The sequence below is a fragment of the Barbatula barbatula genome (assembly GCF_947034865.1).
Source record: "Barbatula barbatula genome assembly, chromosome: 7".
NCBI lineage: Eukaryota > Metazoa > Chordata > Actinopteri > Cypriniformes > Nemacheilidae > Barbatula > Barbatula barbatula.
Window position 1 is genome coordinate 4,162,591 of NC_136770.1, and position 15,297 is coordinate 4,177,887.

At 39.0% G+C, this 15,297-nt stretch overlaps 1 protein-coding gene across 1 annotated transcript in view; it reads right to left on the reverse strand.

Moving 5' to 3' along the window:
* The window catches only part of pcdh9 (protocadherin 9), a 209,771-nt gene that overhangs the window by 59,562 nt on the left and 134,912 nt on the right, over positions 1-15,297 (reverse strand). Inside the window, exon 4 of the mRNA XM_079460750.1 lies at positions 12,107-12,308. Within this exon, the coding sequence (XP_079316876.1) occupies positions 12,107-12,308 (202 nt within the window). The remainder of the gene's footprint in view (positions 1-12,106; positions 12,309-15,297) is intronic.

Sequence of the window (15,297 nt, forward strand, 5' to 3'; positions counted from 1 at the left end):
ATGTCTCTGGATTTGTACAATGGATGTCAATGGTGGCCAATGTTGTTTGGTTACCAGCGCTTTGGTCTTTTAGATCTCTGTACTTTGCTAAAAATACAATTATCTTAGAATAAACCCATTGGCTGCGATCGCCTTACACCTATTTTGTGAATACCGTCTAAAACCTGGTCTTTCTGTTCTAGCTTATAAATCATAATGAACCGCTAAGTAATGGCAGCAATATCACTTAGATTTCAAGTGGTGCATTCAAATCGCTCACTCAAAGCACAATGAGCGTGCTAATAATTTCATTTTAATATCCGACTCAGACGGAGCGCTTGGCTGTGCTCGGTAAGTTCAAGTCGGTTAGCCGCAGCGAGAGCGGATTAGTGATCTTTTCCAGAGAAACCTGGGCTAACATCTGCCACTCTGCCCCCCCGCCAACTTCTTTCTTATCACACCTCTCAACCCGGCACCATGTGCTAACCGACAGGGGGGATGAAATTTGCAGGACTCTTTCATACTGCATAGCAATGAGCCATTTTTGACTCTATTTAAAACGGCACGCTGAAGTAAGTAGAACTTCCAACAATACCGACAGCTGCTCTATTTCCAAAGTCTAGCTAAAGAGAGTGTCTTTACAATGGAGTTTATGATAAGACAATGAGATGAGTTCCAAAATGAGCTAGCTCCTTTTATTTATACAGCCTCTTCCCCAGCGGAGATATATCAATTCATAACGTCCATCATGGTGCACAGCCCGTTTGTGTGGATGAACATGTCACTCTTTACGTATAATAATGTGTAATGATTTTACGATATGACGTCTTTTTATTGCTACTTTCTGAGTTGACAATATGGGACCTCTGTCAACATGATTTAAGAAGCTCTCGTTTGTAGTTTAGCTTTCTCAAATTTTATTTTATGTTTCAATGACAAACCTAATTTGTATTAGATTACATAAAGGAAACGTTAATTTAAACATTCAATTCTATGTACGTGCAAGCTCAATGTTACTACAGTAATAACTGTTAATGTTTCAAAAATAAATCTTTTATTTGAATTGTAGCTTCTTTTATTTTAAATGTTTAACTAAATGTTCTGATATTACATTAGATTGTAAATCCAGTATCGTACATTGCATGAAATTGTGGGCAACATTTATCATAACGCAACCTTGTCTGAATAAAAAGTTATGTTTCATAAAAATAATCGAACGTGTGCACCGGCGTTTTTTACTGTTTATATAATCTGTAAAATCAGAGTGGGAAGTTAGATTATGTCTCACAGTACATTCATTTAAAGACTGTTTTTAAGTGTCTCTAAATAACATACATACAAGCCTTCAACATCCAGCCATCACTTGAAATAGACAGACGACGCATAAGCACATACAGATGAACATATAATCATATGATGTGTGTGGTTGAAGATTACTAAAATGCATTGAAGCCACTGTTACAAGATATATAGTCACGTCTATCATATGTTTACCACTCTGTCCAATTCTAACACACACTTTACGGCTTCCAGTCTTGTCTTATTGCTCCCTGGAGATGCAAATCTATTAAAGGCCTTTATATTTGTAACTCCTTCAACATGGTTAAAGTATACAGTATGTTCAATGAATATTAACGGTGTCCCTATGACATCTGTCACCACAAATGAACGGCTGCTCAATGTGAAGTGTGAGGTTTATATTACTTAATGGATCTGAATGCCGCTGGCAGGACGTCCCTCTGCTAATGAAATAAACAATGGGCATTGTTGAGATGGATTGTCAACATAATGTCTTCAAACGGCTCGTTTGTGTTGCTGGTGTTTGGTGGCAGATGGGCAGAATACGATGGCAGAGTGTGTCCTGTCGAGCGGGCAGCAGTGTCAGGCAGTGTGCCTGAGGGGCCAGTCAGATGGTGAGAGGGGGCCAACATCCTACAGGAGCCCTTGAACACCAGAGCCAAATGCTTCACTCTTATTGGAAGGACATACTACTTACCTGCTGCATTTGTCAAGACAGCTGTGTGTACAGGTTGAGAAATCTATATGAAATCAATACTTTACTACATAAATACTGGGTATTTCAACTCATGGTTGGGTTATGTATGGACAAACGCAACTGTTGGTTTAAATGGATCTAGAAAATGTCCATATTCGACCCAAACATGGATTGAAACAACTCTGCATTCTGTGTTGAAACAACCCAGCTTTGTCCTTATTTGATAGAACATGAGATGTGGCTTCACAGAAGTAAGGTGTTTTGCAGAAGGAGATAACTTATTTATGAAAACACGTTCTGTAGAGCAGGTTGTCCGTTTAGGACTACTGCAGAAACAACATGGCGAATTCTGTGTAAGGGGACCCGCAGTGTATGTAGATAGAAATAGCTCATTCTAAGGTAAAAAAAACCTTACACGCTTTACTGTGTAAGGTCTTTATTCACATCTGAAGACATAGTTATGTATATTATATCGCATTTCTGCCAACAGATCCTCCAAATAAAACACAGGAGCTTTAAAAGTTCCATTAGAGCTATATTTCTTGTTTACATTATGTCAACCATTGCAGTTTTGGGATTTACTGTTGTATTGATACACAAAGAATGCCAAGATTTACCTTTCAATTAAAAAATTAAGGTTCCTAGAAGGTTCTTGTCTGGCCGAATGGTAAACACCATGTTTACTGAAAAATGGTTCATATGGCATTGGTGCCATCGATTTTATGATCTTCATTTGTAAGAGTGTATGCCAATACGTTAATACTAATAACTCATTTTAGATAAATTGTCTTGCCCCCAAAGTTTAACAGATATTTACTCCTACTCTGGATTGCTCTGAGAAACGACTGTAGTTTACATTTGGTGCTGCTATTGTGCAGAAAATACACACTGCACCTTTAAATGTTGTTCACTGTAGCTGAAGAGATCATGAACCGAAGAATAGTTTGTGTCAGTTGAAGGGAGACTATAGGACACCCAGTAATAAATCACTAACACCCTGCACATCGACAAGGGATTCGGCCGTCATCTCAAGCTCATCAATGATGGATGCTAAAAGTGTTTCCGTTTTCATGCTTGAAAACATAACAATTGCTCCTCTCCGCATTTACTGTAGTATCATCACCCTTGACCCGTGAGCACTGGGGTTCTCCACCATCTCAGCCCCGCACATACACACTCTCTGACACTCTAACGGTTTTTCACCTGCATGCTTTCTTTACTTGCATAAATAAACATGTTTTCTAGTTACTGTTTAGAATCAGGTGCTAAAAGGGTAGAAAACGTTTCACCGCCACTTTATTCACCACAGAGAAGAAAGATTTAAATATAAATGAGCGATCAGCCTTTCAAAGCGGCAGCAGACTCCTAACACCTCGCTTTGGTGGGTATCAGAGCAAACGCACTCTGAACTGTGACTTTCGCTTTGAGAGACTGCAAATCTCTTTGAGATTTTACACCACAACAGTACGATTCCCATAGCAGCTTAAAATCATCTCACGCTTTCCTGCACACGCCCACAGTCTCACAATCACGCTTTAGACTTTGTTTGTTTTCTTTGTGACGACTTCTTTCAGCCCGTATAAAGTGTTGACATGAAGCAAAAGTGAATGTTTGCGTTTTGCCATTACACATCAGGACTGCCGATCAACAGGGGTTAGTGCTTGCAGACCAAACAAACAGTTATCAGTGTCTGTGTGTAGGGAAGATCTTGCACATCGGTCGGGAAGGTCTAACTCTTGCCTCACTCAATGAGAGCAAAGAAGGTTAAATATTTCTTGCTAAGTAGTTTGGTAAGTAGTTTAAAGGTGGTGTGTGTTGTCAGTAGGAGGATCTACTGACAGAAATGCCTTGCATTTATCTAGAAATTTAAGCTTGAATTTTATGTTGACGTATATTTTGAACATTGTCTGGATGAAAGCATCAGCCATACGTATAAATACAAATGTCTTGTTTGCTGAGCGCAATTCCAACTTTTTCTCTAAAACGCGATGAACAAATCAAAGTGAAATAAATATGTTCTCATAGCAAAACTGCTTGATTCAATCTGATTTGTCTTGTGTAATCAAATCATGTCAACAGGGAGGATAAAACCTTCGGTTGAGGTTTTTCATAGCTTGCCCTGCATGGGCTCTTTCACGTTGGTGCAATCTGAATGAAATCTTTTTTTTAATTACACAATTAATTACGAACTTGCTCATTAAATGAATTAGTTAATTGTAAAAAGGGTTGTACACCCCTTGCCGTGCCACTGTGTAAAATTAAAGTTAAGCCGCCAGCGATTCTGGCGAAAAAACTGAACGCGTGATGAAAATCCCTGTGTGGGTAAACACATACATGTACAGTATATAATGTAAACAAATACGACTGTTTTGCAGCGTGCTGGGTATGCAATGTTTGCATTAAGAAATGTGTATAATGCCTTGGATCATTAGCCAAATGGCTGCACAAATTATGCAAAAACGCTTCGGGCAACAAGTCCTGGCTTGTGTTCCTTTCCCGAGTCCCGATCCTTCTTTCTCACCCAATATGATCTTCTGACCTCTCTTCACTGTACTATCTAATAAAACTTTAAAGATAACAGAAATGGTAAACAGTTAACACAGACATGTTGCATGGTAAAGTTTTAAAGGAAATCGAATGTCTGGAACAACGTTGACTTATAAAGACGGTTTCGTTGGCAGCAACACAAACAACCGTCCGCAAAGAACTGTTCTAGTAGTTTTAGTGCAATTTAATACAACTTGAATACAACAAAATACTAATATGAATTAAATATAAAATTATTTGTTATATTATAACCAAAAACTTTGGGCCAGGCGCGTGCGTCCAATTAAATCATGTTGCATATATTTCTGAACCGAGATTTTTGCTTTTGACCAACCAGAACCAAATGCAATGACTAAGAGATGAGTAATACGCATGTTTTCCCGATCCTCCATCGCCCATTTGTTATTTAACAAGAACCACTTTACTAAACTACAAAACTTAAACACCCCCTTCATTCTCAGTTTGCCCCATTACATCAAAATTCATCTGTCAAACACTCATAATCTCTCTCCTTCCTGCGATCCATCATTCGTCTCTCTCCTGGCCTGCTGTCTGTGCCGGCAGTCATGCACAGCAAACATGGCACCCTGCCAACGTCGGGTAATTAATTTCAGTTATTGCACAAAAGCAAATGATTGACAGAGTTGCGTTTGCCTTGAATCCTCATTATTCCGTGAATGCGCCCTCTATTTTTCCAGCACCTCCGTCTTTCTGCCCTGCTTGATTTCATGATGTTCTTCATCTTTTGCTCCTCTTTGAGCGCTTGACTCAGTAGTTTGGTCATTACTGAATTGTTGAGGTATGCATATCCATTCTCTGTATATAAACACAAGAGGGAGCCCCTGGATATTTGTGTGTTTCCATTAAACTGGTTTTGTCTTGGAATCACATGGCCACCCATAACTGTACAAACACTGTTTATTGTAAAAAATATACGAATCATATAAAATTATTTAAAATAAATAATAAAATGCACCTAAAGGACCAGTGTATAAAATTTAGCAGCATGTAGTGGTGAGGTTGAGAATTGCAACCAGGCTCACTCCCCACTCCCTTTTAAAGCTCTACGGTGGCTGACATAGACTTCAATGTGCTGTTTATTTACTCAGCCCCAGGCCATCCGAGATGTAGGTGACATTTTTTCTTGAGTAGAACCAATTTCTGTGTCAAGTCACTCAACACTCCCCTGCAGGTGGCACTAAACGCACCAGACGCTGGTATGCCATCTGCCACCAAATACATGAAGACGATCGCGATCGGGACGTGTGCAGAGGCTACACAGCATGGCTAATATTATTAAAAATTATATACAGTTTTATGAAAATATCGAACGATTCGCTTCACAAGACGTCAATTCTGTTCGGTTGTTTTCTAAGCCGTTATAAAAAATACCCCCATTTATAACTTCTGACTGCATTATATACTCCTAAATATCGTATAAATCAAATATAATTTTACGAAACCTTGTTACGCATATGAAATAACCGTTTTATAAAAGCAATAAGCCCTGCGAAGCAGTGGTATATAAGTGCATTTTAGGAAGGAAATATTCAATGCACAATAGTTCCACTAAAACAATAATACCTACTTTAATCTGCATCTGTATTCTTTGATTAATATTGTGTTTTATTATGCCGCTCTGTGTTTCCACAAGCACTCAACTTGCTATCGCAAACCCCAAACAGACTTCAACACGCAATACCACACTGTCATAAAAAAATATGCCCATGAAAAGCATTCACCACATATTTCTACCCAACTCAACCGATTAGAAGCTCTACTTCGGGTGGAGTTTGTCTCTCATGGGGCCAACCGTACACGATTTATTTAAAGGCTCTTTATAAAATGTAACTTTCTTAAACCGGAGCTAAACTTAAAAAAAAGCATATTGCATTGACTATGTTTGCCTTTGGTGTGTTTTTAATTATTTTAATGATGCAAACAGCACAACTCGTAGCATTACACAGGTGTTCTTTTCATTCACAACACAAAGTCTGTCGGCTAATCTTGGTGTAAAATAATGCTCATAAAGTTTAATTACTGGTTCCTCAAGGTTGCCTGCTGTATGTGCATCACTACAATCTCAGTTACTCAGAATCCCCTCGAAGAGAATTCAGCTTTAGGCATTTAAATCTTTAATGATCAGAACTGAACTATAAAACCCAAGGCATTGAAACCATCATTAATAAATAAATAGCTATGGGTTATTGTATATTCTCCTGTGTATTTAAGTATTTAAATAGTGACAACCATCACCCCCCCCCAACCATGACCACCAGCACCAACTCACCCACCCACGATATCTCTGACTTATTACATTACAAAATTAAATATTTTTTCATTTTACTGCGTAGCAGCCTGGGAATCGATGTTGTGAATTAGGAAGTTGGAAATGCAAAGTCTCGCAAATCCTTTCGAGGAATAGTTACCGAAATATTTAATTATCTGATTATGTTACTCACCCTAATGCTACCACAGGTGTGAATTACTTCAGTTATTCATTTAAATACAAAATCCATCATATGAATCCATACATGGATAGGACTAGGACTGCGAATATTGAAGCTCTACAGAGCACATACATCCATGATAAATCCAACAAGCTGGTTTATATATGTCTTTAAAAGCAAAAGGACAGGTGTGTGTTAAAATTGTTAGTTTTGACTGAAACTGAATATCCCAGCACATACTTCAAAAATAATGACACATTAATAATCTCACTAGTTCTTGCTCATGTCAATACAGTTACTGGCACATTGTAAGCTTTTAAATTATACTTTTACATAACACTATCATAAAATCTGAAATTGGTAAAACGTCAGAATAAGGAAGTGACGCATGAACTGACCAACAATTAGCCTCCACTAACTTAATATCCTTTGACTGATAAAATAAAATGAATTAGTCAATCTCAATAATTGCTAAACAAAATCAAATGGATACGTTTTCCCAGTTGACAACAGCTGCATGAAATAAGCATAGTTTTAGCTCCAGTTGCCAAAGGAAATATAAGAGTATTTTGTGCATTAACAACAGCACTGTATTCTAGCTCTTCGCTGCTACTTTCTTACAAAAAATAACGTTTTTTTTTCAAACCCCCGCATGGTAGTGCTTCATGGTAATCCAGTAATTATCATCACAGAAGGTTGCCTTTGTTCGAATGTTTTTCGAGAAAAAGTAGATCGGCTTTTGAATCCTACACACGCGGAGCAGAAGCTGGCGAATCCCGGGATCTCCCGTCGAGTCCAAATGGAGCCCACTCAGATACATGTTTCCCTGTGTTCTTAAGTTGTTGCGCACAATTGCCATTGACAGTCCTGTCAACCGTATTTTAATGAAGAAGGAAGCTTTTGAATTCCAAAGGTAACAAACATATTTAATGCCCGAATCGGAGTAAACACAGAGGGATGTTATAATACTCCAGTTTTTGAAGATTAATACAATCGACAAAACACAACCTCAGACCTTCTTCCTCTGTGGTTGGTACAGATCGTAGGAAGTTGACAAATTAATCCTCACAGTCAGTTTCTACAGAAGAGAGCTTTCTGAACTCTCAGAGTGTACGGGCTTGGAGAGATTTGTGCACGACGCACAATGGCTCCACATAGTAAAAACCATTGTTGCGTGGCATCTCGGATCAGGCGACTTGCTGTGACATGACATTGGTTTTAACTGCTATTGTAGGGTACGGTTCAAATAGAGTGGGTTTTCTGGATTTAGTCTGACATTTCCCAGAATCTGTGACTTTGAAAATTAGTTATAAATTGTCAATATTAGATAATAATCTATTGCAATTAAATAAATGCACATGAAACCAGTTTGACCATACTGACATCCCAACGCAGTCGTACGGGAATTGCTTATATAGTCACAAAATGTAATTTATTAATTTGAGTTTCCTGACACGAATTGTCCCCTTTTCTCGTGTCAGCCAGCACGACTTTCAGTCTAATCTATTTTAATTCGCGGTGTCTTTCATTTTTATAAATATATATCAACGCAATCTGATGGGAATTCGTACCTATTTTACAAGGTGGCTCATTCGTGTGAATTCCTGTTACCTCCAATCTCATTGGTGTGTTTTGTTATGATTTGACTTTTCCCCTGTGACTTTAGGTTTAGGGGCGGGGTTAAGGAAGCCATTTATCGTTGTTTTGACACCTCGTGAATGTCGTGTTTTTTACTAAATTAGCCTTTGCGGCTGTGATTTTAGGGTTCGGGGTGAAGTGAGATGTTGGTTAGCCACATTCTAAAATATGTACTTCTATATGGACTTATTTTGATATCAGCTTATAAATATATACTGTAAATGTAAATACACACGCAGTCTGTGTAATGAAAGTCTTTGTGAGTGACACGAAAAAAGAGGGAAATTCGTATCCACCAACACGTACCAATAGATACAATTTTGTGACAAACTGCCGTCCATCACTGCAAAGTAAATGCCTTTACTGTATAAATTGGGGGCCCAGGACCCAATAGAACCCTATTGTACATTATTACATGTTTACATTAACCTGTATAACACTTTAAATCCAACAAATAACTTCAGTTTCAAAGAGTTTTAAAGTTCTTGACATCAAAGAAAAATAACTTTCCACACTGTACTACTTTCACAGTCTGTTCTGCATGAGATCAGATGGACTTTATAAAATGGTAAATTGGTTTCCAAAGAGAAGGACATACATGTATTAATTTCACATGTTTCATCATCTTCATCAGACTTCATTAGTGTGCACCAAATCTACAAGCCAATGGACCAGGATTGATTTTACACTCACTTCATTAAGATCTGTCTAACTGGTTCATATCTGCTCACGGTTCAATCTGTGATCCACAAACTAGTAATGCACCTTCTACATCTTTATGTCACGTTTTCACCTGTACATTGCTATAGTCTTTACAACAGCTTTTAAAGTTGCAAAAGTAAAACAAATGTCCGAACTTTGAATTTCGGCCATCAAAATTCCATGATGGGAATCGAGATGCTGTTGCTTATTTTCCTCACAAGACATTTAACAAATTAATTCGAAATTGAACAAAATAATCCATACAATGTGCTTTTGTTTAGACCCAAATATTATAATTGTTAAACTAACAAACTAACAAAATCGCTAAACAGACATCTTGAAAAGCAGAGACAACAGCAAAATGTTGACTGTTCCAAGATGGAGGACACATCAACGTGCCTGGAGCTGTCCAATGTGACATCTACTAAACATTTCTAGGTTAAAAGCTACCAAAACCTTTTAAACAAACGTTTAGTAAAAATAAGACTTTGAACAACGTAAATGCGAGTACATAAGTATGACATTTCCACTAGAATTAAAAATATAGCAGTTTCTTATGGCTGGTGGCAAACGCTCGCACAAAAAAGGAGTTTGTTCATCTTTTCTCCGACTGACCTCTAATTGAAGTTGCCATGTGAGTGTGGCGATGCTCTCAATATAGCCCCTGTGTGTGTCCAATATTTGATTATGCAGTCTCCATGGCACCGCGGCCATTTGTGTGCTAATTAATTACCAAGCTTAAGAGCTTGTAGATAATTGGTGTGTACACCACCATCAATTCCATTAAAAAGAGCAATTATCACCTACCTTATGCAAATGATTGTTTCAGGCCCCCTCCCACCCACAATCAAATTAAAAGGAGATACTTGTGCGGCTCGGTGTTGCTCTAGATCACACTTTCAATATCATATTAATAGCGGGAAAAGATGTGGAGCCATTTATACCTATTCTTAAGAGACCAAAAAAGATTTCATGTAAAACCAAATGATTTGCTAATTCTAGAGCTGTCTACACTCAACAATCGTAGCGAAAAATGTAGACTTGGTCAAATGAGCAAGTTAATTCAAATACGCAAACACACACGTGTGCACTAGCTTTGAACTTGGTAGACACAGGTGCTAGAGTTCTGCGGTGGGAAAAGTAGGTCACTGTCGCTGGAAATATACAAAACATTAACGTCTGTCGCGCGGGACGCCAACAGGGAAATCATTGCTAAATTAATCAAGTAGGTGCTCAGACTGGTATTGCTACGCTCTCTGAACCCACAGAGACATGACTGACCATTAGCGTATAAATACATAAACGTCAATCAAGGCCGTCTTTACGCAAGAAGACACCTTAAATCCTTGTGTGAGATTTTGGGGACCAGGTCGTATAAATACAATGTTTTATTTTGACTGACCATTCGTTGGCGCAAGGTGAGGATGAAAATGTTTCATATGTGTGCTGTTTAGATAAGGAAGGATAACTTTTTTTATATACACTACAGCTTTTGTTTCTTTTTTTTACTGGATTATTTACACACATTACACACGTCTTGACGTAACCAGACAGTATCACCTTATCTGTTGATCTTAAATCAGTCTGGACGAACAACAAAACATATTGTTAGTCGTTTGGATTTTGTCATGATCTGAGCCATTGAGAGAGAGAGTCGCGTCAACACTGTTGACTCCAATGGACCAGTTTTTCGCAGCAATGGCGGTTCATGGAGGCTCTCAATAGTTTCCTGCGACCAAACAGATCAACTGAGGTAAACTTCTAACCCATTTAAAGGCGAAAGCCATTTAATGAATAAAAAGATGAAATTAAAAAGTAAAGCATTTAGTTTAACTTCCTAGAACTGTCTGAAGACTCCATGAACGCTTCAGTGTTTTGAACTACCCTTGGCAGAACTCTAACTCAATGGCTCTGGTCATGAAGTGGTGGGTAGCTCTGCCCAAAGGGAATTTCTATTAACTGAAAAATTCAGCATCACATAACTGTATATCAAACACTAGAATGTTACCTGCGGATGAAGATTTGTCACATATTTCTTAATTGGTTAAAGGAGTATTACGCTTCAAAATATGCCCAGTTTGAGTTTCCATTATTCGTTTTTATTCCTACTATGGAAAGTCAATGGGGGAAAATTGTAAAGTGAATTATAATACAACGCAAATCAAAACAGTAAAAAAACGTAACTTGCAAGAAAACCATTTTGTTTACAGTATTACACACTCGTATTATTTATAAAAGATCTTCTAAATATGCTGTCAAAGTGTTGACTGCATTTCTGCACAAATGTGCATAATGATGCTATTTTGCCTCTGCCGTTTCTCATTTATTACTGCATCTAAATTTAACAAGCCTTTGCTTTCTTCATTGGATAACATTTCTTTTATATTGTTTAATGCAACATTTGCCATTTTTGTGCACATTGTGACGGATGACGCACAGTCTTACTGTTTTTTTGGCATGGATAAGGAGAGTTTTAAATGGCTGGTTCACCCGAAATTAAAACTTGTCATCATTTACTTCTCTTCATTAAATTCCAAACCTGTATGGTCCTTTCTTCTGCAGAACACAAAAGAAGATATTTTGAAGAATGTTGGTAACTAAACAACATTGGTCCCCATTGACATCCATTCTATGAACACAAAACAACTGAGACATTTCTCAAACCATCCTATTTTGTGATCCACAAAAGGAAGAGTCATACAGGTTTAGAATGACATGAGGTTGAATATCTGATGACAGTGTTTTCGATGAACCCTTTCTTTAAGGATTGGCCCTTGCAAATGAGCTTACTCACCAGAGTTGGGGTCAGAATTGCCATCTGCTTCGGTCCTCTTGTCCGGCGAGGCCTGCTCGTAGAACTCATCCTGCGCCTGCACCAGAGGGAGAGGATGTGAGAGGAGCGGCCCACTTCCCACGGGCTCATGGTCTCCCAGTCCACTGTCACTGCAGCTTTCTTGAGACCCATCCGGCAGGTGAAACGTGACGCGCCGTTGCGACTACAATCAGAGAGCAGAGAGACGGAGCCCAGGGTTAATGCTTGTCTCTTTGTTTCCCAATCGGAATTTTACATAATTGCAAATTTAACTTTTCGTCTTAAATAAAATGGTGGGTTTCGTTTCAGAGGATTAGTTTGAAACCTTTTTGGTTTATTTGGCCAAAATTGTCTCTCAGCACCGCAGACCCAAGTCACGTTTCACAGTACAACTCATGACACGCTAGAAATTATAGCACAGCGACATGTGGAGTAGCTTTGGATGCTAATGCGCTAATAATATGATGTGTTAACAATTCCTGTAAATGACAGCGTTATGACAGATCAAGGACAAATTCTGTCATGTGAAAAGATGAGAGGGTATACATACTGTATAAATGCAGTGCATACATACCAATCATAACACGAAAATGATTTCTAAAGTGTTAAAGTAACATATGTAATGGGCTTTGCTTACATTAACAACAGGTTGCCAAAAATAATCGATTTATTCATTAAAATGTGTCTGTTATTCAAAGTTTTCCACAATCCAGAAGAACTTCCAAAACAACTGTATTTATATCTGAAAAAACAGCATATGCTGGGTTAGGTACGTTTTGATGGTGGTTTGTACTGGTTTAAACTGGTCCTGCACTGGTTTAAGCTGGTGAGGAACCAGCTCATGACCATCTTAAACCAGCACATGAGCAGCTAAGACCAGCACATGAGCAGCTAAAACCAGCACATGAGCAGCTAAAACCAGCACATGACCAGCTTAAACCAGCACATGAGCAGCTAAAAATCAGCACATGACCAGCTTAAACTAACTCATGACCATCTTAAACCAGCACAGGAGCAGCTAAAACCAGCATATGAGCAGTTTAAGCTTACTCATGACCAACTAAAACCAGCTCATGAGCAGCTAAGACCAGCACAAGAGCAGCTAAAACCAGCACATGACCAGCTTAAACCAGCACATGAGCAGCTTAAACCAGCACATGACCAGCTTAAACTAACTCATGACCATCTAAAACCAGCACATGAGCAGCTTAAACCAGCACATGAGCAGCTAAAAATCAGCACATGACCAGCTTAAACTAACTCATGACCATCTTAAACCAGCACAGGAGCAGCTAAAACCAGCATATGAGCAGTTTAAGCTTACTCATGACCAACTAAAACCAGCTCATGAGCAGCTAAGACCAGCACATGAGCAGCTAAAACCAGCACATGAGCAGCTAAAAACCAGCACATGACCAGCTTAAACTAACTCATGACCATCTTAAACCAGCACATGAGCAGCTAAAACCAGCACATGACCAGTTTAAACCAGCACATGAGCAGCTAAAAACAGTACATGGCCAGTTTAAACCAGCACGTGACCAGATTAAACTAGCTCATGACCATCTTAAACCTGCACATGAGCAGCTAAAACCAGCACATGACCAGCTTAAACTAACTCATGACCATCTTAAACCTGCACATGACCAGCTTAAACTAGCTCATGACCATCTTAAACCTTCACATGAGCAGCTAAAACCAGCACATGGCCAGTTTAAACTAGCTCATGACCATCTTAAACCTGCACATGAACAGCTAAAACCAGCACATGACCATCTTAAACTAGCTCATGACCATCTTAAACAAGCACAGGAGCAGCTAAAACCAGCACATGACCATCTTAAACTAGCTCATGACCATCTTAAACAAGCACAGGAGCAGCTAAAACCAGCACATGACCATCTTAAACAAGCACAGGAGCAGCTAAAACCAGCACATGACCATCTTAAACTAGCTCATGACCATCTTAAACAAGCACATGAACAGCTAAAACCAGCACATGAGCAGCTAAAAACAGCACATGGCCAGTTTAAACTAGCTCATGACCATCTTAAACCAGCACAGGAGCAGCTAAAACCAGCACATGACCATCTTAAACTAGCTCATGACCATCTTAAACAAGCACATGAACAGCTAAAACCAGCACATGACCATCTTAAACTAGCTCATGACCATCTTAAACAAGCACAGGAGCAGCTAAAACCAGCACATGACCATCTTAAACTAGCTCATGACCATCTTAAACAAGCACAGGAGCAGCTAAAACCAGCTCATGACCATCTTAAACAAGCACAGGAGCAGCTAAAACCAGCACATGACCATCTTAAACTAGCTCATGACCATCTTAAACAAGCACAGGAGCAGCTAAAACCAGCACATGACCATCTTAAACAAGCACAGGAGCAGCTAAAACCAGCACATGACCATCTTAAACTAGCTCATGACCATCTTAAACAAGCACATGAACAGCTAAAACCAGCACATGAGCAGCTAAAAACAGCACATGGCCAGTTTAAACTAGCTCATGACCATCTTAAACCAGCACAGGAGCAGCTAAAACCAGCACATGACCATCTTAAACTAGCTCATGACCATCTTAAACAAGCACATGAACAGCTAAAACCAGCACATGACCATCTTAAACTAGCTCATGACCATCTTAAACAAGCACAGGAGCAGCTAAAACCAGCACATGACCATCTTAAACTAGCTCATGACCATCTTAAACAAGCACAGGAGCAGCTAAAACCAGCTCATGACCATCTTAAACAAGCACAGGAGCAGCTAAAACCAGCACATGACCATCTTAAACTAGCTCATGACCATCTTAAACAAGCACAGGAGCAGCTAAAACCAGCACATGAGCAGCTAAAAACAGCACATGGCCAGTTTAAAACAGCACGTGACCAGATTAAACCAGCTCATGACCATCTAAACCAGCACATGAGCAGCTAAAACCAGCACATGACCATCTTAAACTAGCTAATGACCATCTTAAACCAGCACATGAGCAGCTAAAACCAGCCCATGAGCAGCTAAAAACAGCACATGGCCAGTTTAAAACAGCACGTGACCAGATTAAACCAGCTCATGACCATCTAAACCAGCACATGAGCAACTAAAACCAGCACATGACCATCTTAAACTAGCTAATGACCATCTTAAACCAGCAC